Genomic DNA, 26,469 nt, shown 5'->3' with positions numbered 1-26,469 from the left:
TGCAACCACCTGGAGTAGCAGGGACACATACACACACACCCTGCATGCCCAGAGGCAGAGGATATCCTCATGTTATTATTAGTGTACTCCACACACAAAACACACACACACACAGACACACACACACACACCCTGCATGCCCAGAGGCAGAGGATATACTCATGTTATTATTAGTGTACTCCACACGTCAGTCAGCCTCCTCACAGACCATCCAGTGCCTGGAGGCGTGTGTGTGTGTGTGTTTGCATGCGTGTGCCTGTGTGGTGTGCGCACGTGTGTGTGTGTCCGAAAAATGGTGCCAGTCAGAGGTTTGGTTTTGCGGACCTTTTGATGATATGATGGTCAAATATCCTTTTATCGCTTCTTAAAGGTGCCATGTGTAATGTCTGCCAAAAAATCAATTCATACTCCACATTCCATAAAAGATGGGGCAGTATACCTCCAGAAAGTGAGTTTGTCTACCCTAGAGTAACAACCGAGACACGTGTATTGCAGTTTGGCTGGCGGTTATGTTACCCGATACTGCCTCCCATGGCCGAAACTGGTATTATGACACTTGTCGGGCTGTGGCTAGTAATTTAGCATGCTAATTCAGGTTGATATCTCTTCAGCACTATACCTTGTCAGTTTTTTTTTTTTTACTTTTATTTTTCACAAATTTTCTAAACAATTGTACATAGCGCCACATTGCAGCCATGTACATAAATATACAAATATACAGTACAATATACATACACAAACATCCTCTACCCACCCCCCACATCCCCAGTCCCCATGCATCCTCATAACCTATCCGTACAAGTTTATATTTGAAGTAAAGTGAACCTACATCTTGCCGCCCTCAATCAAAAAGAAAAAAATAGAGTATACCCCACATACATACAAAAAAAGAAGAATGTACATAAAAAGAGGCATAAATAAAAATAAATAAATAAAAAGTAACACAAATAATAATAATTAAATACAGGTAAGTCATTTAGTTGTACTCAAGGTAGCCCTACTCCTCTTCCCAGTCTACTGCAGAAACCTTATCAAAATAATCCATGAAAGCCCCCCAGGTGGAATAGAATTATCCCACGTTTCCTCTGAGAGAGTATTTTATCTTTTCAAACTTTAAATGATACATGATGTCTTTAAGCCATCTGGTGTGGGATGGAGATTTTGGGCCTTTCCAGTTCAACAGAATAAGGCGTCGGGCTAATAAGGTTGCAAATCTCACCACTGTTTGGGATCTTCCTGACCACAGGAAGTGGAAGTCATCAGGTTCGGTCCCAAATATGGCCGTGACTGGATGTATTTCAATAGCAATGCCTAAAGCGTCCCTGAGTGATGTAAATACCGCCTCCCAGAATGTTTGCAAGCAAGGGCAGGCCCAGTACATGTGTATCAAGCTAGCTGGAGCACTTTTCGCATAAAGGGTCTATAGAGGGGAAGAGTCTTGCCAGTTTCACCTTGGAGTAATGCAATCTGTGAACAATTCTAAATTGTAGCAAGCTGTGTCTGCAGCATGATGAAGATACTGTACATGCACCAGTCTCAAAATGTTGCTCCATTCATCCTCTGAAAAGCTGAAATCCAGGTCTTCTTCCCAAGATGTTCTTATGTTAGCTACTGTCTGTGGGTTTATGTTGCTTATGAAGGTGTAAATGAGGGAGATGGCGCCTCTATGTGGTATTGTTATGGCTAGTAGTTCATCCAGTGGTGTTGGGGGGGGGGCAAATGGGGAAAAGCTTGATAATTATGTTGAACAAAATGTCTTATCTGAAGATAACGGAAATAATCAGAGTTCTTGAGGTTAAATTTTTTTGAGAGCTCACTAAAAGAGGCAAATACCCCATCTACGTAAAGGTCTTGTATGTAGTGTATGCCATTTGAATGCCAGGCTCTGAAAGCTAAGTCAAGCTTTGAGGGTGTAAACAAATGATTATGTAGTAGTGGTGCCCTGAATGAGATGCCATGTAAATTAAAATGTTTTCTAAACTGTCCCCAAATCCTGAGAGTGTGAGTGAGAACTGGATTGTTAATCTTAATCTTTGTAGACTTCAACTGAGCGGAGGCAAGGGATTAGGCTGAAGTGACATTGGTTTCCATCCAACTTGGAGCCCCATCTCCCTGACTGGATGCCCTCCATCCTAACCCAACTTGGAGCCCCATCTCCCTGACTGGATGCCCTCCATCCTAGGACTTTCTGTATATTGCATGCCCAATAGTAATGTAGAAGGTTTGGCAAGGCCACCCCCCTCCCTTTTTGGTCTTTGCAGATAAGGCTTCTTGATCCTGGGATGTTTACCAGCCCAAATAAATTTTGACATGGCCTTGTCCAGGTCTTTGAATTTGTTCAAGGGGATAAAAATTGGAATATTTTGAAAAAGATAGAGAAAGCGGGGGACAATGTTCATTTTGATTAGGTTAATACGCCCCACCATAGACATAGGGATAGTCCTCCACCTCTCCATGTCCTGTTTACATTTCTCAATTGGGGGGGGGGGGAATTGCTTTTAAATAAGTGGTTATATGAGCGAGTGACTGTGATACCCAGATATTAAAATTTTGAGGGCACCGTCTTGAAGGGTAAATTCGGTGTTGGCCGTTTAAGAGCTGCATTGTTAACAGGGAACAAATCACTCTTTTCCAGGTTAAGTTTATAGCCGGAGAGTTTTCCAAAATGTTCCAGAATGCTGAGAATGGCTGGTAAAGATATGTCTGGGTCTGTTATGAAAAGCAAAATATCATCAGCATAGGCTGAGATTTTGTGAGGAAGCCCCTCTCTAATAATACCTTTAAAAGCCGTACAGCTCCGGAATGCCATTGCCAAAGGTTCAAGGAAGATATCAAAAAGTAGGGGTGAAAGAGGACATCCTTGTCTGGTTCCTCTTTGAAGAGGAAAATATTCAGAGGATATATTGTTGGTGCGCACTGAAGCCAGAGGGTTAGAATATAATCATTTTACCCAGGATATAAAGTTTGGGCCAAATCCAAATTTTTTCAATGTTTCAAAAAGAAAAACCCACTCTACCCTATCAAATGCCTTCTCCGCATCTAGCGACAAGACCAGTTCAGGTGCCTCCACAGTCTCTTTAGTAAAAATAATGTCAAAGAGCTTGCGGGTATGAGAGGAAGAATGTCTGCCCCGGATAAATCCAGTTTGATCAGGTGAGATGAGGGAGGGGAGGATTCTCTCAAGACGCCTAGCAAGGCCCTTGGCGATAATCTTGTAGTCTACATTAACCCCTTCAGACCCCAATTATGTTCCAAGGTTGTGAAAAATATAATAATGACTTTTTCCCATCCTTAATGCAACCAGCAATGAGAATCTTTTTTTTTTTTTTTATCATAACTCTTTAATTGCTATTTTTTTTGTCCATTTCAATGGACATCAGGTCCAAACAGTTGTTAAAATATCAACATCATATGACAACATCATACCTATTTTTTTTCTTATATAACATTGACATTACATGAAACATGAACTTGAACATTTCAAATGATGTTTTTTTGTAAGGTCCAAACAGTTTTAAAATATAACATCATAGATTTTTTTTTTTTTGGTTACAATTTACCAACAAAAATAACTTGAGGGTCTCACATTTCTGTCACTTTAGTGTCATTTTCTGTTGGCATATTTGAAGCAATTTCTCTGTGACACAAAACAGAAGTGTACCTGACACTTGTCACAGTAGACATGCGTTTTTCCTGAACAGCCTGGCAATTTGCACCTTGTTGCTTCTTTTTTTGCATCATAATTTGGCATGTGGTCCACCATGTCGGTCTGCACCTCTTGAAGGGGCCGTTTTTCCATGGTTCCCCTCTTTTTTGGTGGCTCATCATGGTGAGTTGGACTCGTACATGGACTGGGTGTGTTGGAACTGCTCGGCCTCCCTCGTTTTCTCAATGTGTGGGGCTTCCCCAAACGCACAAGAGCTTCTGCCACATTCAATTTGAAGTCAAGGAGATCCATGACTAGCGGTGGCTGAGTGCCCTGACGTTCTTTGTCTCTGCGATACTCCAGCCAGCTATTCACTACAGCAACATCAAAGGCATGAGTAATCATGCGCAGTGACCATTTGCGGGACCGGATGGTAATCCTGTAAAGGCTGATGAGTTGATCAAGCTTGCAAGCACCCCTCCCATGGCCTCATTGTATTTCTTCACCACCTCTGGACGCTTGACCTTAACAAACTGCCCATCTTTCTTCTCCCACTTCATCTTCATCTCCTACACCAACAAAGTTGGAGGCCAGCACAACAGAGCGGTTATCAAACCACTTCACTAGAACCACCTTTCCATCCCTACCCCTCACTACATCATGGTTCCCTCACTCTTTCCATCCCTACCCCTCACTACATCATGGTTCCCTCACTCTTTCCATCCCTACTCCTCACTACATCATGGTTCCCTCACTCTTTCCATCCCTACTCCTCACTACATCATGGTTCCCTCACTCTTTTTTGACATTTCCTTGTCACTCTTCAGTGGAGGATTTGCAAAGCAAAGCGGACAACCCTAGCTGTGCCAGCCGCATGGATTTTCGTCTTTCAGGCTTATTTCTGAATTTCCCTCTTTCCTTTGTTCGTGAGCCTTCGATTTGGAGGTGGAGGGGGAAAATAAAATTTTAGTAAAGGCTCATTTGATAAATATCTTGTGACTATGTGAGTCCGGCCTACTGCGTCTTGATTCTGCGTCTTGATTGATTATTCGTTAAAAAAAAATATCCTTTGATTTTGCTTGCACTGTGTCTAAGTTAAAATGTCTGTAGTAGAGCAGTTTATTCAGAGTCCTTCAGAGGTCTTGTTGCAGAATTGTACGAAAGACCAGTTAGTTGAGATTGCAGACTGGTATTCTATTAGCCTTACATCGGAACACAAGAAACTTAAGGAAACACTTTTGAAGGCAGTAGTTGACGGCCTGATAGCCAAGGAGATTTTTCCTGCTCGAGAGGAAAATCCTACCTCACCGCTTGCTTCAGATTCGTCAGCTATTACAGCTGGTTCCGAGCAAGAACTTAAGCTGCGGGAGTACGCGTTGGAGGAGCGTAAACTGCAGTTTGAGGCAGCGAAGTTACGTGCAGACTGAGAGAGTAGCGTAGTCCAGGAAAAAGAGATTGCCAAAGAAATTGAACTTAAGAAGTTACAAGTTCAGTTGGAAATTAGAACTAGATGCGCAGGAAAAGCAGGCACAGCGTGACTATCAACACCAGTGCGAAAAGCGCAATTTTGCTTTACGCAAGCTTGAGCTAGAGCTGGTGGAGAAAAGACTTACTGTCCCTCCACCAGAGCGTTCTGCCTATCCATCACATAGCTTGCGGCCTGGAAATTGGGCGGCTTCGTTTTTTGGCCTTCTGGCCTTCACTTGCTATTTGTTTAGAACATTGCTTTTTGCATTAATTTATGTTCTAGTTTAATTATAATAAATTATTGATTATTTTCAAATTTATCCTCCGTTGTCTGCCGTATTTTGCCCTTGCTTTATTTAGCTTTGTTATAGTTCCCTGACCCTAGCAGGGGGCATAACACATCTTTCAACATAGTATCAAAACTATGAAATCTTCTATAAAATATCTATAAATATGAATATAACTGTTGAAAATGGTCCTTACGTCGACGTGTGGGGTGAAGCCCTGCCATGCCTCTCTTCCATGTGGTGGATTTTTTTCATACATCAACAAGCAAAGCTATACTGCCGTTTGATTGGTTGTTAAAAGTCCAATTATATGGACTTGAGGGTTCAAGTGGTGTTAAACATTGCAAAAAGTAAAAAAAAAAGCCCCTGTCATGTGACATCCATTGTAATGGACACAGGGTCTGAAGGGAAATTGGTCGATAGGATCCACATAGTGTGGGGTCCTTTTCTTTTTTGGCTATAAGGCAAATAGATGCTTGGCATAATGTATGTGGCAGATGGCCAATGTCTAGGGATTCTAAACACATGTTTTGCAGTAGAGGTGTGAGTTAATTTTTGTAAAATTCTACGGGTATCCCATCAGGACCTGGGGATTTTCCTGATTGTAAGCTAGAGGTAGCGGCTTGGATTTCATTTTGTACACAGTAAAAAATGGAGTGTCATTATTGCAGAGTAAACCTATTTTCCTCTGGATAGAGTAATTATAACAATGTACAGAGTAAAATCGTCTAAATAGTAGTGTCAAAAGTGAGAGTTAAGTCCAACATGCACACAATGACCAAATCTACTCTACATGGTGATGATTCCCCGCGGAAAATCCTAGAACTGAACTGGAGCTCAAGCTGGCAGTGGCACGTTGGAAATCGTCTCTTTCCCCACTAGCAGACCTGTCGTGGTAAGTTTGTATGAACATTTGTAGGTTTTCACCATCTAGATATTTTTCCACTTACGGCCAACTTTTTGCAATACATTGACGATGGTAGGCGTATTAAGTTAAGCTAGGCATGCATAGATGTAGTTAGCTAATCAATATACCTCACTGACTTCAAGTTCAGATGCATTCGACTGCAATACCACGTCAAGAACTTAGAAGTAATACAGTTGATAACGAAATTCATTTAAATGACACATTTCAGACTTTATTTACTTGTTAACACCGTGCAATGTATGGGTTAGTGATAATTGAAGTTGTTCGGCCGGGTGGGTGATGTTGGGTTAACGTACCAAAATGTTAGCAAGTTAGCTTGACAACGTGGTTTCTGCCCAAGTTGAAATAATTTGCAAGATGTTTTGTTGTCGTGCTTGACTTGTGCCTGTCTGAAACCAGACATTGAGAGTAATTTCAACAATTGCTGAATGGCTAGAAAGTCATTAGAAAGACAGGAGGTTATACTCTCAGCTAACAAGTTTATTAGCACCCCGTATATCAGCCTATTGATACCATAAGTCCATTAGTGTTTATTAGACCATTACGTTTTCTAATAACTTTGCTCTGATTCTTCAGAGAATATTTTGATGGATATTAACAGTTATTCAACCTTCCTTAAATTTAAATTTAACAGAAAATGCTGCTGCGTGTCTCGTTTGGCGGAGTGCAGAAGTACATCAAGCTGCCTGAACTAACGTTCGGTGATTTCTTGAGAGAAGGTTAGTCACTAAATGTGGATTGAAAGTAGCCTAATCAAGTGGTGGCATATTGCAATTGTTTCTCATCAGAACATTTTGTGCACTGTTTATTTCTTTTACTCTAGTGAGTCTAAAATTTAACATTGCTGAAGACAGACGGTTGGACATCAAGGTTTATGACCAGTCTAACACAGAGGTCGACTCTGAGGTTTTTGAGGAGATCGTACAAGAGTTCCATGGACCTTTCCTAATTTCATTGGCCAATGAAGCACCTGGTAATTGCTGCCTACCTGCATAAGACTACACACACATCGTTGAAGTGGAAGTGTTGAACTATGTAATTGTGTTCTTATTTCCCAATGCTCAGGTAACCCTCAGTCCACATCATCTCCATGCTCTATTGCATCTGAAGACACAGTGATCCTCAACTTCTCGTTGTGTGACCCAGCTGAGGAGCCAGTTGCAGCCGAAGGAAGTCAACCTAAAAGGCCTTGCCGCATTAACTATGAAGCAAAAGCTGTGAGTTGTGTGTGTGGGGAGTTTGATTCATATGTTTAATTTGAGGTGCATTTTATTTGTTTCATAATTGCCAAGTATTTTTCAAAATACAATTCTGCACATTTTATTTCTTAGCTGATTGAAAAAATCTTGACGACAAAGCCTGGAGGTGACCGTGTCATGGAGGAGTATGCGAAAACAAAATCAATTACAGATTCAACCAGAAGACAGCTCATCAACATACTTACTGCAGAGATGACGGAAACACATGGGTAAGCATGGATCAAATATGTTATCATGAGACATTGTTTAAACATCGCAATTATTGTTTAGGTCATGTTGTTCAATGCTATCTATGAATGTTGATTATTGAATACACCAGGACATCTCCGCCCCGGAGTGTAAAAGTGATGTATGCACAGGGGATTGTCGCTCTGTTTCCATACCTTGAAGACCCATATTCACAGAATGGCTATGTAAGTAAAGGTTTTAAAATATATTTGCCCTTCGAACTGCTGAGATTTACATTTACATTTATGCATTTAGCAGACGCTTTTATCCAAAGCTCAGAGATCATATGAATGTATATATCACACTGTGCATACATTATACATAGGAACATTACTACGATCCTGAAAGTGGTTCAGGCTACATTGCATGGCGGTTGAAGACAATTCAACGAAAAGCTGCTGAGGAAAGAGGTCCTGCAGTTAGTCAATCTCCTAAAGGTAATATTTATCATGAGGTGGAATTATCAACCTGTGAAATGTGTTTAAAGGAGGATATAAAACTGTGTAGTTATTAACAGCAACAACAAAATTGTCTTGTTCTAAAGTTGGTGGGCCAGGCCATGGGTGTACTAGACCCTTTACTGCCGACAGAGTCCTGACTGACGAGGAAGTGGAATGCGCTATCGCTTTGTTGAGACACACTGCTGATGAGGAGACCATCCGTGAAAAGATGAAAGTCACTTTCGTATACCGCCACGCCATGGTCAATGATGAGCACAAATCAGCAGAGGTCTTCTCAGTATTTCCACGGTTCCTAGACACACCAGGACTGGTATGGCATCTACATTCATTGAATACTGAGACATATTGTAAAATGTAGCACAAGGTACCAACTCAGGTTGTCCTCCTTTTCTTCTTTTTTTCTTTTTCAAACTACAGATAGAACAAGATTTTAGAGTGATGTTTGGTGAGCAGACTGCCAACAAGTTCCTGGAGAGGTGGCCTACCACTTTCAAAGCAGGAGTCATTAAGGAAAGCCATGGACTGGTCCCCTCCACAGACCTTCTTGATTTAATGCGCAACGCTGAGACATCTACTGAAGTTGAAAAAGGTAAGTCTTTGAATGTGGAGAAGCATGTTGCTAAATATATTGAGGATGGTGGAAAATGATGGCATAATGTTAAAGGGATATTCCACCATTTGGGGAATTAAGCTCATTTTCCACCTCCCCTCGAGCAAAACAATTGATGTTTACCTTTTTCCCGTTCATCCAGCCTCATTCTGTGAGTCTGGCGATACAACTTTTAGCTACAGCCTAGCATAGATCATTGAATCTGATTAGACCGTTAACTTCTCACCTGCTAGCATCATGTTTAAAAGTTACTAAGATTTCCGGTAATTTTCCTATTTAATATTTGTCTCCTCTCAAGTTAGAAAGTGTAATAAGAGCAACGGAAAATGAAACGTGGCGATTTTCTAGGCTGATTTGACATGGAACTATACTCTCGTTCAGGCGTAATAATCCAGTCACGTCTGCTGCAGCTCAACCTTGTTGTTGGAAGTTAGCTTACAGGGACTATTTTCAGGTGCAGCATGATATCATTGTGCTGCTGCACCCATGGTGTTCCTTGATTATTACGCTGGAGTGAGAGTATAGTTCCAAGTCAAATCAGCTTAGAAAATCGCCACGTTTCATTTTCCGTTGGTCTTATTACACTTTCTAACTTGAGAGGAGACAAGTATTAAATAGGAAAATTACCGGAAATCTTAGTAACTTTTAAACGTGATGCTAGCAGGCGAGAAGCTAACGGTCTAATCAGATTCAATGATCTATGCTAGGCTGTAGCTAAAAGTTGTATCACCAGACTCACAGAACGGCTGGATGAACGGGAAAAAGGTAAACATCAATTGTTTTGCTCGAGGGGAGGTGGAAAATGAGCTTAATTCCCCAAATGGTGGAATATCGCTTTAACCTGATACTTGTTGGCCTCTAGGCTGGGACAGTGACATGTCTGCCATCATACTGCTGCTACATCTGCTACCACCATCTGCACAGGGACGAAAGAGGCCAGGGAAGATATCAGCATCTAATGCAGTTGATCACCTCATCAAATTCCAAAAGGTACACTAGACATTAATCAAACCTCATCCCTCCCACCACCACCCACCCCCTACCAACAACACCTCAAACTCCAAACATCACACCACCCCTCACCACACACCCTCAATTATCACTCCACTATCCACCCACCCCCTGCCAACAACACCACACACCCTCAAACATCACTCCACTACCCCCCCACCCCGCCATCAACACCACACCCCCCTCAAACATCACTCTACTATCATACACACACACCGCAACTCCACCCCACCCACACTCCACTACCCCTTTGTCAACACCACCCTACACTCAAACATCACTCACCCCCAAACACACACACTGCAGCCGTGCATCCCCTCAAACATCATTGTATCATTTTATCTATCTCATTTCTGTCATCACTCAAAGTTCTACAGTACACACACACACACACACACACACACCGTTATACACCACATACTACTACGAGCACCTATCCCACACACAGCACTCTTCCCTTTGAACCTTTCTTTCTTCTGGAGAACCTTACAGTTTCACTGCATGTGCTTTGCGCAAGTAATTCTATGCATGTGACATAAAATTCTTGAATCCTTAAATTGTTTAGAGATTGGAGTGATCTCATGTTCTTGTTTTAATAAATAGTGTTGTTGAATGTGTTTTGTTATAGACGGGAACAAGCGTGCAGCAGCATCATAACAACATCGCTCAAAGCAGTCAGCCCTACCTCCTTGCTCAGGGACCCAAAAAAAGCAGCATTCACTCTTTCTTCATTGCCATCGACAAGCATGCACTTCCATGCCAAGCCACCAGCTCGGTTGGAGCCCTGGATGAGCTCTTCAAGGCCCACTATGTGTTTGGTACATCTTACAGTCCTGTCTTGAACAACTTGTTCACTTTTCTGCAAACTACCATTTACAACATTGACGTGGGGAAAACTAAGGAAACGCCAAGAATTGCAGAGTTGCGAGCGAGAATGATGCGTTAGGCACTCTTGAAATTAAACAATGAGGTGCTTTCTTTGCAGCAATGTCTTTGGTGGCGCAAACAATCTAGTAAAGCACCTCAAAGTAATACATGGACTCTGTACGGGAAGGACTCTTTATCTTCAATGTGGCCAAGTGGGATGCTCACGTTTTTTTCAATAGTTTTTCTGGTCTTAGGAAGCATCTGAATAAGTGTCATGTGAATAGTGCATGTGATGTTATTGTTGAAACTGAACCACCACATTGTCAAACTGTTCTTGATAGTACTAATGCAAATCCCGCAGAAGAGACATATGAGGCTGAGGTTGAGTCAGAGCCAGCATTATCGTCAGAACACCTTGTAAATAGTTGTGCCTCTGTCATTTCAGATCTAAAGGCAGCAGGTGTTGCCCAGTCTGTTGTTAATTCTTTTGTGACCTCTATGGAGGATATTGTGCAGGAAATTCATGAGCATGCAAAAGAGCTTTGAATTGGCTGTGAATTTAAGTGCAGAGTCTAATGATTTGGGACTAAACGCAATTCAGTCATGGTGCTTACTGAGGAATGTTCCCCTTATATTTGGAGATTTGGTAGCCTCTACAAACCAACACTGGGCCCTGCTTATTTTGTTATTACAGATAGTAAACCTTGTATTCTCTCCCACGTTATCTCAAGGCCTGTGTGTGTATTTGAAACATTTGATTGTTGAACATCATAAACGGAGGTATATCCTCAGAAAAAACTTTTACCAAAACACCATTTCCTAATTCACTATCCTCGCTGCATTCAGAAAATAGGACCTGTACTCCATAGCTGGTGCATGAGATACGAAGGCAAACATAATTTTTTCAAGAAACAACTGAAGTCCTTTAAAAATGTCACAAAAACATTGGCCAAAAAGCACCAAAATTATATGGCACACAAGTGGCGATCCTCAACAACGTTTATTCGCTTGGACATTGGTCCAGGAAAAAGTGTGTCTTTAAATATGATTAATGGTGGTTCAGTGATTGCTATGCAAATGAAAATGTCCAATTTTGATAAGGTTATTAAAGTGACGTGGGCTAAGCACAATGGGTATGCATACCGCCAACACCTGGTCGTTTGTGGTGAAGTTCTATGTGAAATGCCTCTGTTTTACCAGATTGAATCAGTTGTGATCATACAGAACAAACCAGTGCTGCTCACCATACCTTTATTTACAGTAGCTTTCCAAGAACATTTCTTTGCTTATGAAGTGACTAGGACTAAGAAAGTTTTTGTTGCTTTTCAAGTTGATGATCTGCCTTATCCAAGGCCTTTTGACATACAAATGTCATGTGGAGAGAATGACACTACTATGTATGTTGTCCCATATTGTTATCTCTGAGGAGTTATCAGGAAATAAATGGTGCTACAGTACCTGATGGTGTGTATTGTCTTATATTATAGCAGTTAAAAACATTACTATTTCATTAAAATAAAATAAAATAAATATACACTATATAGTGTATTTTAAGAATAGCCTATTTAGAGTGGAAACTACTCTATGTAGTGAAATAATTTTACTCTCACAGTGTAAACAGATCACAGTGTTACATGTTTTTACACATTTCATTGTAAATTGTGACACAAAATAGAGTAAAATTAACTCTGAAAATCTTACACTGGCTACAGAGTAAATTTTACACTAATTTAGGGTGGGACCAAATGTTATCTGACACAGAGTTAAATTCAACTCTTAAAGAGTAAAATTGACACTATGTTTTTTACTGTGTACCAGAGGGCGTTCTAAATCTGCCCTATCATCCTCATTAAGTACTGGAAATTTTAGGTTTTGGAAAAATGCTGCTATACTCTCAATATTTGGGTTGCATTCAGAAGTGTACAAGTTGCTATAATAATGAGCAAATGTGGCATTAATCCTTTTTTGGTCAGTGATAAAGTTCCCAGACAGGTCTTTAATTTTTGATATATATCGTGAAGCATATGACTGGCGAATCTGATGGGCCAATAACCTTCCAACCTTATCACCCTGTTCATAAACCAGATGGCGTGCTCTAAGCAGTTGTTGTTCTGCCTCTGCAGTAGATGCCAGGTCAAACATGCTTTGCAATTTTAGCCTTTTCTGATATAAATCCGGAGAGGGAGATATAGCATGTTGGATATCTAGATGTTTGATTTTGTCTGATAAGTCAGATAGCGTACTTGAGCGAAGTTTTTTTTTTGTAGGCAGCAATGCTGATAATGTGGCCCCTCAGACACGCTTTGAGTGTTTCCCAGAGAGTACCAAATGTGGTCTCCTCTGAGGAGTTTGTGTCCAAAAATACCTGTATATGTACTTTAATTGCTTCTGTAAACTCTGGGTTGGATAACATGAGTGGATTTAAACGCCAGATTCTGTGTGCTACAGGGCAGTCAGTGAAAGTTAAATGAAATGAAACAGGGGCATGGTCTGAGATAGTGATACTGTGATAGGTTGTCTGTCTAACCGAGGGGATTAGCTTAGTGTCAAGCAGAAAAAAGTCGATTCGGGAGTAAGTCTGTTGTACTGGCGAGAAGAAAGAAAAAACCTTGCTGTTTGGATTTGCAAATCTCCAGGGATCAAACAGACTGTATTCCTCCATTATATGTTTAATGGCTGTGGCTGATTCAGACAGGGGAATAGCCCTTGGTGAGGATCGGTCCAAAGTAGGATCCACAGCACAATTCAAATCTCCCCCTATTATGAGGAGGTGGTTGTCAACATTCGGGAGAAACGTTTGATTATAAAGTCACTGTCATCCCAATTAGGAGCATCCACACAGGCCAAAACGACCTGCTTGCTACACAATTGTCCAGATGCAATAACAAACCTGCCATCTTTATCTGGTATGACAACTTCGCTAACCCAAGGTATACCGTTCCGTATGATAATGGCTGTCCCTCTAGCCCTTGCATTAAACCCAGAGTGGATGATGTCACCTATCCATTTCCTTTTCATTTTGAGGGCCTCAGTTGTGCGTAAGTGGGCTTCCTGAACAAAGACTCTGTCAGCTTTGAGATCTGCAAGACGAGCTAACACTCTATTCCCTTTGAGGTCTGCAAGACGAGCTAACACCCTATTCCCTTTGAGGTCTGCAAGACGAGCTAACACCCTATTCCTTTTGAGGTCTGCAAGACGAGCTAACACCCTATTCCCTTTGAGATCTGCAAGACGAGCTAACACCCTATTCCTTTTGAGATCTGCAAGACGAGCTAACACCCTATTCCTTTTGACTGGGTTATTAAGGCCCTTCACATCCCATGTGATGAAGTGTATATCTCTAGTGTTACTCATCCTTTAAGGTTAGTTGTGTTACCAAATTCAGTAATAAAGATAATACCATAAAGAGAGAGAATTAAAAGCTAATAATATAAAAAAAGAAGAAAAAAAAACATAAAAGGAAGCTTAATGATTTTAGAATGCGGCAATTGCTGAGTATTGCTCAACATGTGCTAAATAAGAGACATAGAAAGCTTATGTAAGTGATGCACAACCCTCTCCCCTCTATACACTTACCCGAACAAAGTGCATTAACCCCCCTACAATTCTAGTAGACTTGCTTTGGATATAGCTAACTACCATGTTCCTCCACTTTACACGTCTCCCGTAACTGAAGGAATGTCGTTTTTAAATATACCTAATAAACATTCTACTGGGTGTAACAGATCTTTGTAATCAGCATAACATTAAACACTAACAGTTCACTCATAAAGGTATCAATGTCCCATAGTTGTAAGTGTCCATATCAGAAATGAAGGACAGGGAAAAAAGAGAACATTTTAACATCTTAACAAAGATAATCTACATGAGACTTTTGCTTTATAATGCTAGCTAAAAAGTCAACAAACTATTGTTTATGTTTGGAAGACAAGAGTGATTCAGCCTAGTGAATCAGACTCACAGAACCAGGTCATTGCCCTCGGGGGTTTGGACAGATCCAGGGGACGTAAAGAGCGGTGCGCCCGGTCAACCTCCGGCGCCTTAGGAAAGTTGTCTCCCCCGAACACTTCCACCAACAAGGTCTCGAGGAAAACGGAGGGCTGGGGACCTTCCATTTTCTCAGGCAGACCTATGACTCTGATATTTTGTCTGCGTGATCTATTCTCCAAGTCATCCAGCCTTGAACGCAGTTTCCCTGTTTCTGCCATCAGGTCAGTGTAGTTTCTCTCCAGGTCTGAAACTTTACTGTCCACTGTAGTAAGACCCTCTTCTAAGTCTTGGATTTGCTGACCATGTGTAGCAACTGTGACATTCAGTGTGGCGACTGTATTTTTGAGCTCGGACAAAATGTCCTCCTTCATTGCTAATACATCCGACCGAACCTCATCAGACATAGAGAGAGACATAGAGAGAGACTTGTCATAGTGGCCTTTCATCGCAACCTGCTGTGGCGTTAAATTGAGCGCCGCAACATGGTCATTGCTCTGACTATGTTCAATGAGAGCAGACATTCTCAAATTATTGAATCCGTCGCGTCATCCTGCCTCTTCGCAGTGCGAACAGAACATTTTTTCGTTACCATCAACTACCTCACATCTTAGCCAAGGGGAACTTGTCACTCAAAGCACTGCACAAATGAGTGTCTCACGGTCACCCGTTCACACACACACACTCAAAGCACTGTACAAATGAGTGTCTCACAGTCACCCGTTCACACGGGGTCATTCCTATGTTCCTCGGGGTTTACAAAAGGGTTTACAAAGCGGGGAACATAGGACCCGGGGAACATAGGTACGCTCCCGTTCACACACGCACACACACACACACACACACACACTCAAAGCACTGTACAAATGAGTCCCGTTCACACACACACACACACACACACACACACACACACTCAAAGCACTGTACAAATGAGTCCCGTTCACACACACACACACACACACACACACACACACACTCAAAGCACTGTACAAATGAGTCCCGTTCACACACGCACACACACACACACACACACACACTCAAAGCACTGTACAAATGAGTCCCGTTCACACACGCACACACACACACACACACACACACACACACACTCAAAGCACTGTATAAATGAGTGCCGTTCACACACACACACACACACACACACTCAAAGCACTGTACAAATAAATGAGTGCCGTTCACACACACACACACACACACACACTCAAAGCACTGTACAAATGAGTGCCGTTCACACACACACACACACTGAAAGCACTGTACAAATGAGTGCCTCACGTTCACACACACACTCAGGGGAGGGGTGTGAGCATGGGGAGGAGTGGGTCTGATGAGCCTCCTGGAGGTTTCATGGGCATTACTCAAAACAAACACTGATGAAGGAAAGTGGCTGCTTGCCAAGCCCAGTGAAATGCTCATGAAAGCATTGTTGTTGTTGTTAAGAGCTGTTAGTTGTGCTCTGCCACTTAAGCGAGGTTGTTGAGTACTTCAGAATGCTCTGACACTCAAGCGAGGTTGTTGAGTACTTCACAATGTCTTAATAACAGGTTTGATCGCTGTGGGAAGTCACTTAAGCGAGGTTGTTGAGTTCTTCACAATGTCTTAATAACAGGTTTGATCGCTGTGGGAAGTCAACGGCCAACCAGTAGCAGAGGAAATTAATCATATTTTCTTGTGAACAAAAGCAACATCCACTCTCTCATTGGGTTGGTGTAGTTTAGTGCACTCTCTCATTGGGTTGGTGTAGTTTAGTGCACTCTCTCATTGGATTGGTGTGGTGTAGTTTAGTGCACTCTCTCATTGGGTTGGTGTAGTTTAGTTTAGTGCACTCTCTCATTGGGTTGGTGTAGTTTAGTGCACTACTTTAGTGCACTCTCTCATTGGGTTGGTGTGGTGTAGTTTAGTGCACTCTCTCATTAGGTTGGTGTAGTTTAGTGCACTCTCTCATTGGGTTGGTGTAGTTTAGTGCACTGGTTTAGTGCACTCTCTCATTGGGTTGGTGTAGTTTAGTTTAGTGCACTCTCTCATTGGGTTGGTGTAGTTTAGTGCACTACTTTAGTGCACTCTCTCATTGGGTTGGTGTGGTGTAGTTTAGTGCACTCTCTCATTAGGTTGGTGTAGTTTAGTGCACTGTCTCATTGGGTTGGTGTAGTTTAGTGCACTAGTTTAGTGCACTCTCTCATTAGGTTGGTGTAGTTTAGTGCACTCTCTCATTGGGTTGGTGTAGTTTAGTGCACTCTCTCATTGGGTTGGTGTAGTTTAGTGCACTGTCTCATTGGGTTAGTTGGGTTAGTGTAGTTTAGTGCACTCTCTCATTGGGTTAGTGTAGTTTAGTGCACTAGTTTAGTGCACTCTCTCATTAGGTTGGTGTAGTTTAGTGCACTCTCTCATTGGGTTGGTGTAGTTTAGTGCACTCTCTCATTGGGTTAGTTGGGTTAGTGTAGTTTAGTGCACTCTCTCATTGGGTTAGTGTAGTTTAGTGCACTCTCTCATTGGGTTGGTGTAGTTTAGTGCACTAGCTTAGTGCACTCTCTCATTGGGTTGGTGTAGTTTAGTTTAGTGCACTCTCTCATTGGGTTGGTGTAGTTTAGTGCACTCTCTCATAGGGTTGGTGTAGTTTAGTTTAGTGCACTGTCTCATTGGGTTGGTGTAGTTTAGTGCACTCTCTCATTGGGTTGGTGTAGTTTAGTGCACTAGTTTAGTGCACTCTCTCATTGGGTTGGTGTAGTTTAGTTTAGTGCACTCTCTCATTGGGTTGGTGTAGTTTAGTACACTGTCTTATTGGGTTGGTGTAGTTTAGTGCACTCTCTCATTGGGTTGGTGTAGTTTACGCATACAAATCATCGTCTGCTGGGAGTCGTCTTAGACTCTCCTGACTGCTCTCTGGGATTCATCTCAGTGCACAGCAGGTTATCTAGAGGTCTGGTCTTAGTGCATACTAACTGCCTGGTAGGTTATCTAGAGGTCTGGTCTTAGGGTATACTAACTGCCTGGTAGGTTATCTAGAGGTCTGGTCTTAGGGTATACTAACTGCCTGGTAGGTTATCTAGTGCATACTCACTGCCTGGTAGGCTATCTAGTGCATACTAACTGCCTGGTAGGTTATCTAGTGCATACTCACTGCCTGGTAGGCTATCTAGTGCATACTAACTGCCTGGTAGGCTATCTAGTGCATACTAACTGCCCCATCTTCATGCAGACTCATAGAGCTGAGTCTGGGGGTCGTTTTTATGCAGCTCCTGCTTTGGGTGCATTCGAGCATGTGTGTGTGTGTGTGTGTGTGTGTGTGTGGGGGTCTCCTTAGGTGCTGAGTGAAAGCATATGTGACATTTGGCACTTGCGCTGGGTGCATAACAGAGCTGTTTGTGCATGAGGATGAGTGTGTATGTTTGTGTGTGTGTGTGCGTGCGTGTGTGTGTGCTCATATCCTCAAGATGCTTGTGCTGGACTACATGTGGATTATGTGTTGTTTCTGTGACATTAAAACATGTGTGTGTGTGAGTGTTTGTGCGTGTGTGTTGGTGTGTGTGTTTGTGTGTGTGTTTGTGTGTGTATGTGTGTGTTTGTGTTTGTGTGCATGTGTTTGTGTGTATGTGTGTGTGTTTGTGTTTGAATCCGACATCTCTTGACGGAATGGAGTTTGTTTTATTAAACCAAATGTGCTAATATAATGAATAATATTATAATGAATTATATAATAATAACTTATTTATCTATTAGAAAAATGTTGTTGGCATGTGGCATGTTCTCCTTCCAAGACCTGTGAGAACTGCAGAACCGCCTCAGGCATTCTCAGGTTCCTTTAGTGCGCTGGGTCTTAGAGTTCTGTGCCCAATAAATGTTTAAGAAACACGACAGTGTGTGCGTGTCTAACAGGATTTAAAAGTGGGGACGTGTTTGTGTGTGTGTGAAGGTTAGTGGTGTTTAGTCTAAGCTAGACGTGACGGAGGGTGTTATGGTATTCACCCCCGACAACAGCAAACTCTCAGGAGACATCACAGCCTGTCAATCATGCCGCGTGAGTAGACACACAAGAGAGGGAGAGGGAGAGAGAGAGAGAGAGAGAGAAGGGAGGGAGTAGAGAGAAAAGAGGGACAGGAGAGAAGAGAGGTAGAGGAGGGAGGGGTGGAGAGGAGAGAGGGAGTAGAGAGAGAAGAGGTGGAGAGGGAGTAAAGAGAAGAGGTGGAGAGGGAGAGGAGAGAAGAGAAGAGGTGGAGAGGGAGAGGAGAGAAGAGAGGTAGAGGAGGGAGGGGTGGAGAGGAGGGGTGGAGAGGAGAGAAGAGAGGTAGAGGAGGGAGGGGTGGAGAGGAGGGGTGGAGAAGGTAACGACTGGAGAAAGGTAATGACTACAGCAGCCTTGAAGAGCAGCAAACAGCCTCAAAGTCCCATGGGCCTCTCTGGGGACCCAGGGCTGTACGGCAGGCGCAGAGGGACACAGCTCGCTAAGAGGGGCTGTGAAGCCACACTAACACTCACTCCAACGCTTCAAACCGGAGCAGACAGGCAGTGAAATAATGATGCCGCCCCTCAATCATTCAACACAACATGAATATTTCAGCTCCACCACACAAACCACCACATAAGCTCCACCACACACACACACACACACAAACCACCACACACACACACACAAACCACCACCACACACACACACACAAACCACCACACACACACACACACACACAAAACCACCAAGAGAGGAAGCCACAGCTCAGTCCCCTTTCAACAGACCAGAGAGAGAGAGAGAGAGAGAGAGGGAGAGAGAGGAGAGAGGAGGAGGAGGGCAGAGAGAGGAGGACAAGAGGAAGAGACGTTTAACTGGAATAAGGGATGATAGAGAGAGATTTAAGTGGAGAGAGAGAAGAGGGGAGGAGAGGAGAAGAATGGAGGAGAGGAGAAGAGGGGAGGAGAGGAGAGGAGGAGGGAGGAGAGGGGAGAAGAGGAGAAGAAGGGAGGAGAGGAGAAGAGGGGAGGAGAGGAAAAGAGGGGAGGAGAGGGGATGAGAGGAGAAGAGGAGAAGAAGGGAGTAGAAGAGAAGAGGGGAGGAGAGGAAAAAGAGGGGAGGAGAGGAGATGAGAGGAAAAGAGGAGAGGAGGGGAGGAGGAGGAGAGGAGAAGAAGGGAAGAGGGGAGAAGAGGAGAGGAAAAGAGGGGAGGAGAGGAGGAGAGCTTCATTTCTCCACATGTGCTGGAGGGAAGGACAGACATCTCCTCACATGACGACACACGCCTGATGCTCTGCTGAGTCCTGAGTGTAAAAACACACACACACACATATATACACACACACACAAGTGCATGCACACATACACACACACATATATACACACACACACACACATATACACACACATGCACACACACACACATATATACACACACACACACACAAGCGCGCACACACACACACAAGTGCACGCACACACGCACACATATATACACACAGTGGCGCAAAAAGTGGGTATGCGCTATATGCGGCGCATATAGGGGCGCAGCACCGTGGGGGCGCCAAAGCGATGGTAAAAATAATAATAATAATAATAATATATTTGGTATATTCTATATGTTGCTGCTGTTGTACGTTTCTAAATCATTTCTGCATTTTCTCAATGTTCTATAACATTTTAGAGGACTAACAGGCTAGAGTAGGCGCCCTCTCTCATAAGATTCCATCATAGAATTCTGACATAGAAGAGGGAGTGGGGGCGCCGTGAGCGCTGAGTGAGCAGGTACGAGTAGTGAGTTGCCATATATGGAAAAAGATGGATGCAGCAAAAAAGCTGTCAGCGACTAAAAATAGAAAAAGAAAGAGGGAAATGAGATGGGATGTCAAGGGATGCGACAGTAGTTAAATAAGTGGATGGTGAAAAGCAACAGGTAGGATTTAAAGTGTGACGTCTGTGCTTGGAGGCTTGTAAATATTCATGTTAACAGACTAGCGTTTGCTAAGCATATGACGATTGAAACATAACCTATTCCATTAAGATAGCTAGGTGGCTACCATGCTCATACTGAACTTTTAATGGCAAACTGCAAACAGAAATGTCACGCTAGCAACAACTCATTACATGTTTCCATTTCCTAACAATCCTAACATTAATAGCTTAATATTGTGCTGATAATGTGGCAAACAAAGGCTAGAGTTGGATCAGCCTTATCCTTTGTGAGCAACAGCTGGCAAAAGGACGTTATGAGAACCATTTAGACTCTCTTAAAGTCTTAAAGTGACAATGCACCATTTAACAATACTTCAAGTTCAAATTGGCATAATTTCTTAAAAAAGAATAATTTTCACTAAGTTTACTTTAGTTGTTTGTGGTTTTTTTTTTTTTTTTTGGGGGGGGGGGGGGGGGGCGCCAATTTGTTGTTGCATACCCCTCAAAAAATGGGTAGCTGTGCCCCTGTATACACACACACATATACACACACATACACACAAGTGCACACACACACACATATATACACACACACACACACACATATATACACACACACATATATACACACAAGCGCACACACACACATATACACACACACACATACACACACAAGCGCACACACACGTAAAAACACATATACACACACCTCATCCTAGTATTAGTTCTACTCCTGTGTGTTCTGTGCTCACATGTTTCTACACTGTATGCTGTATCTGTGTGTTTCTACACTGTATGCTGTATCTGTGTGTGTTTCTACACTGTATGCTGTATCTGTGTGTGTGTGTGTTTCTACACTGTATGCTGTATCTCTGTGTGTGTGTGTGTGTTTCTACACTGTATGCTGTATCTGTGTGTGTGTGTTTCTACACTGTATGCCGTATCTGTGTGTGTTTCTGCACTGTATGCTGTATCTGTGTGTGTGTTTCTACACTGTATGCTATATCTGTGTGTATCTGTGTGTGTGTGTATTTCTACACTGTATGCTGTATCTGTGTGTGTTTCTACACTGTATGCTGTATCTGTGTGTGTGTGTGTTTCTACACTGTATGCTGTATCTGTGTGTGTTTCTACACTGTATGCTGTATCTGTGTGTGTGTGTGTGTTTCTACACTGTATGCTGTATCTGTGTGTGTGTGTGTGTGATCTACACTGTATGCTGTATCTGTGTGTGTGTGTGTTTCTACTGATAGTATATTTTTACTACCATATTTCTCTTAAGACTCAGGACGATGCAAGATCAGGATCCAGGCTTTATTCTTTTCAATGAGGGGCCAGTGGCCCTCAAGGGAGAGAAGTACATGTTTGTTTCACCCCATCATGGATTTCACCAGATTCTCAGTATTCTCTGACTTCTCAGTATTCTCTGACTTCTCTAACTATACAGAAACAGTCTACCATATTTAAAGTTACACACAAAAGAAGGACTGACCTACTAGTATGAATATGTAAGGTAAAGGTGTGGTGTGTGGGGGATGTGGCCTTTTGGCCAGCTTCTATTGTCTTTTAATTAAAACTACCCCCTTTCATGGGAAGTTCCTCAGAGGCCTGGACACAACATTTCACACCTGGTGATAGGCAAAGGCCTCTAGACAAGCTTTCATTGAATTCAAGGATAAACAAAGGATGCTTGCATACAGACCAAAGACACACACAGGGTACACATGGGTACAAAAATCACAGATGACCATAAGAAGTACGCAGTATGTACATTTACAGAAATGAGGCTGATTCACAACACTTTCACTACACTGTATTCTGTATCTCTGTGTGTGTGTTTCTACACTGTATGCTGTATCTGTGTGTGTGTTTCTACACTGTATGCCGTATCTGTGTGTGTGTGTGTGTTTCTACACTGTATGCTGTACCTGTGTGTGTGTGTTTCTACACTGTATGCCGTATCTGTGTGTGTGTGTTTCTACACTGTATGCTGTATCTGTGTGTGTTTCTACACTGTATGCTATATCTGTGTGTGTTTCTACACTGTATGCTGTATCTGTGTGTGTGTGTTTCTACACTGTATGCTGTATCTGTGTGTGTGTTTCTACACTGTATGCTATATCTGTGTGTATCTGTGTGTGTTTCTACACTGTATGCTGTATCTGCGTGTGTTTGTATTTCTACACTATATGCTGTATCTGTGTGTGTTTCTACACTGTATGCTGTATCTGTGTGTGTGTGTGTTTCTACACTGTATGCTGTATCTGTGTGTGTGTGTTTCTACACTGTATGCTGTATCTATGTGTGTTTCTACACTATGCTGTATCTGTGTGTTTCTACACGGTATGCTGTATCTGTGTGTGTGTTTCTACACTGTATGCTGTATCTGTGTGTGTGTGTGTGTGATCTACACTGTATGCTGTATCTGTGTGTGTGTGTGTTTCTACTGATAGTATATTTTTACTACCATATTTCTCTTAAGACTCAGGACGATGCAAGATCAGGATCCAGGCTTTATTCTTTTCAATGAGGGGCCAGTGGCCCTCAAGGGAGAGAAGTACATGTTTGTTTCACCCCATCATGGATTTCACCAGATTCTCAGTATTCTCTGACTTCTCAGTATTCTCTGACTTCTCTAACTATACAGAAACAGTCTACCATATTTAAAGTTACACACAAAAGAAGGACTGACCTACTAGTATGAATATGTAAGGTAAAGGTGTGGTGTGTGGGGGATGTGGCCTTTTGGCCAGCTTCTATTGTCTTTTAATTAAAACTACCCCCTTTCATGGGAAGTTCCTCAGAGGCCTGGACACAACATTTCACACCTGGTGATAGGCAAAGGCCTCTAGACAAGCTTTCATTGAATTCAAGGATAAACAAAGGATGCTTGCATACAGACCAAAGACACACACAGGGTACACATGGGTACAAAAATCACAGATGACCATAAGAAGTACGCAGTATGTACATTTACAGAAATGAGGCTGATTCACAACACTTTCACTACACTGTATTCTGTATCTCTGTGTGTGTGTTTCTACACTGTATGCTGTATCTGTGTGTGTGTTTCTACACTGTATGCCGTATCTGTGTGTGTGTGTGTGTTTCTACACTGTATGCTGTACCTGTGTGTGTGTGTTTCTACACTGTATGCCGTATCTGTGTGTGTGTGTTTCTACACTGTATGCTGTATCTGTGTGTGTTTCTACACTGTATGCTATATCTGTGTGTGTTTCTACACTGTATGCTGTATCTGTGTGTGTGTGTTTCTACACTGTATGCTGTATCTGTGTGTGTGTTTCTACACTGTATGCTATATCTGTGTGTATCTGTGTGTGTTTCTACACTGTATGCTGTATCTGCGTGTGTTTGTATTTCTACACTATATGCTGTATCTGTGTGTGTTTCTACACTGTATGCTGTATCTGTGTGTGTGTGTTTCTACACTGTATGCTGTATCTGTGTGTGTGTGTTTCTACACTGTATGCTGTATCTATGTGTGTTTCTACACTATGCTGTATCTGTGTGTTTCTACACGGTATGCTGTATCTGTGTGTGTGTTTCTACACTGTATGCTGTATCTGTGTGTGTGTGTGTTTCTACACTGTATGCTGTATCTCTGTGTGTGTTTCTACACTGTATGCTGTATTTGTGTGTGTGTGTGTGTGTTTCTACACTGTATGCTGTATCTGTGTGTGTTTTTACACTGTATGCTGTATTTGTGTGTGTTTCTACACTGTATGCTGTATCTGTGTGTGTTTCTACACTGTATGCTGTATCTGTGTGTGTGTGTTTCTACACTGTATGCTGTATCTGTCTGTGTGTTTCTACACTGTATGCTGTATCTGCGTGTGTGTTTCTACACTGTATGCTGTATCTGTGTGTGTGTGATCTACACTGTATGCTGTATCTGTGTGTGTGTGTGTTTCTACACTGTATGCTGTTATCTGTGTGTGTGTGTTTCTACACTGTATGCTGTATCTGTGTGTGTTTCTACACTGTATGCTGTATCTGTGTGTGTGTGTGTTTCTACACTGTATGCTGTATCTGTGTGTGTGTGTGTGTGTGTTTTGTGATGCTACTGTGTTATGTGTAACACTTCCTTTGGCAACACTGTACCCAGTCATGCTAATAAAGAGAAGAGGAGGATATAGAAGAGGAGAAGAGGAGGATAGAGAAGAGGAGAAGAGGAGGATAAAGAAGAGGAGTACAGAGAAGAGGATAGAGAAGAGGAGATAAAAGAGGAGAAAAGGAGGATAGAGAAGAGGAGATAGAAGAGGAGGATAGAGAAGAGGAGGATAGAGAAGAGGAGGATAGAGAAGAGGAGAATAGAGAAGAGGAGATAGAAGAGGAGAAGAGGAGGATAGAGAAGAGGAGGATAGAGAAGGAGAGTTCACAGTAGACAAGAGGGAAGGAGGAGGAGAGAGTGATGAGGGCTAGATGAGGAGGGGAGGAGGAGGAAGAGAGAGTGATGAGGGCTAGATGAGGAGGAGGAGGAGAGAGTGATGAGGGCTAGATGAGGAGGAGGAGGAAGAGAGAGTGATGAGGGCTAGATGAGGAGGAGGAGGAGGAAGAGAGAGTGATGAGGGCTAGATGAGGAGGAGGAGGAAGAGAGAGTGATGAGGGCTAGATGAGGAGGAGGAGGAGGAGGAGGAGAGAGTGATGAGGGCTAGATGAGGAGGAGGAGGAAGAGAGAGTGATGAGGGCTAGATGAGGAGGAGGAGGAGGAGAGAGTGATGAGGGCTAGATGAGGAGGAGGAAGAGAGAGTGATGAGGGCTAGATGACATCAAGGCCTTCCTGCTCCCATCTGTTATTTAGAGGAAATGTCTGTTGACTCTCTCTCTCTTTCTATCTCTCTCTCCTCTGTTCCCTTGCGTAATGAGGTTTCAGTGGAGTTGCTGAAGATCCTGTCTTCTCATCTCCCTGCCTCCATCTCTCTGTAGGTTTATTCATACAAACTCCGGGACTACAGACAGATGATAACACACACACACACACACACACAAACCAGCGGCCACACTGACTAATGATTTATGGGTTAACACAAAGAGACTAGCTGATGGAGAAGTTCACAGACACAGAAGCTATATTGTCCTTTTATCCTTAAGATTACTCTGCTGGAACAGTCATGCTAATTCAAGCAACCTTGAATTGAATTGAACTGAATTCACTTACTGATGACTTGCTTACACGCACAGAGATGATTGCCAGATTCATAGACTAGCGCGCACACACACACAGATGATATAGGGGAACTCAGATTACCTCCTCTAGAACCCAATCTAAGGTCACTACCGCTAGAACCCAGACTCACCTCCTCTAGAACTCCCCTTAGATCACCTCCTCTAGAACTCCGTCTCAGGTCACTACCGCTAGAACCCAGTTTCACCTCCTCTAGAACTCCCCTTAGATCAACTCCTCTAGAACTCCCCTTAGATCACCTCCTCTAGAACTATGTCTCAGGTCACTACTGCTGGAACCTCCCGCCTCATTCTCAAGGTCTCATCAGCAGGTCCAGCATGTTCAGAACCCCATCAGGTGTTCAGGTCCAGCACAAGTCAAGTCCTATTTTTACAGTGTAAGTCTAGACTTAACACGGTCTTTTTGGTCACAACATGTCTATTATCACTATAGTGATAATGACCTGTCCAATCAAAGAAAAGCATACCTTGGAGGTAAAATATGGGTCTAGGGACCTGAGTATTTCAATGTGACTTTTTCAGAGATATTGACAGTTTATGAGCTAAATATGACTATGATACTAGATTTAAATGGACTTAAAATAAGAAGATCATATCAAAATTGGATTCCTTGTATCAAACAAAGT

The 26,469-nt window shown here is 42.5% G+C and overlaps 1 protein-coding gene across 2 annotated transcripts; it reads left to right on the top strand.

The window, feature by feature from the left end:
- The first annotated feature begins 6,055 nt into the window (after nt 1–6,055).
- On the top strand, nt 6,056–12,185 carry LOC121693957. Of its 2 annotated transcripts, none has more exons than XM_042073847.1 (11): nt 6,056–6,295; nt 6,963–7,047; nt 7,152–7,301; nt 7,394–7,545; nt 7,660–7,796; nt 7,907–8,000; nt 8,141–8,252; nt 8,360–8,586; nt 8,694–8,865; nt 9,749–9,876; nt 10,526–12,185. In XM_042073847.1, exons 2-11 carry the CDS (start codon nt 6,966–6,968, stop codon nt 10,841–10,843), a joined length of 1,572 nt encoding a protein of 523 aa, XP_041929781.1. In that variant the 5' UTR covers nt 6,056–6,295; nt 6,963–6,965; the 3' UTR covers nt 10,844–12,185. The 2 variants fall into 2 exon arrangements, with proteins under 2 accessions (XP_041929781.1, XP_041929782.1); XM_042073848.1 differs by having other exon boundaries at nt 6,960–7,047.
- The last annotated feature ends 14,284 nt before the right edge of the window (nt 12,186–26,469 follow it).

The sequence above is a fragment of the Alosa sapidissima genome, chromosome 20 (assembly GCF_018492685.1).
Source record: "Alosa sapidissima isolate fAloSap1 chromosome 20, fAloSap1.pri, whole genome shotgun sequence".
Lineage (NCBI taxonomy): Eukaryota > Metazoa > Chordata > Actinopteri > Clupeiformes > Clupeidae > Alosa > Alosa sapidissima.
The sequence above is the reverse complement of the archived record's forward strand: the minus strand, read 5'-3'. Positions and strand labels throughout refer to the sequence as shown.

Coding starts and splice junctions, on each gene's coding strand:
- LOC121693957 (XM_042073847.1), top strand. CDS start 6,966: ATGCTGCTGCGTGTCTCGTTTGGCGGAGTGCAGAAGTACATCAAGCTG. Junction 8,001..8,140: donor CATATTCACAGAATGGCTAT/GTAAGTAAAGGT, acceptor CATTATACATAG/GAACATTACTACGATCCTGA. Junction 8,866..9,748: donor ATCTACTGAAGTTGAAAAAG/GTAAGTCTTTGA, acceptor GTTGGCCTCTAG/GCTGGGACAGTGACATGTCT.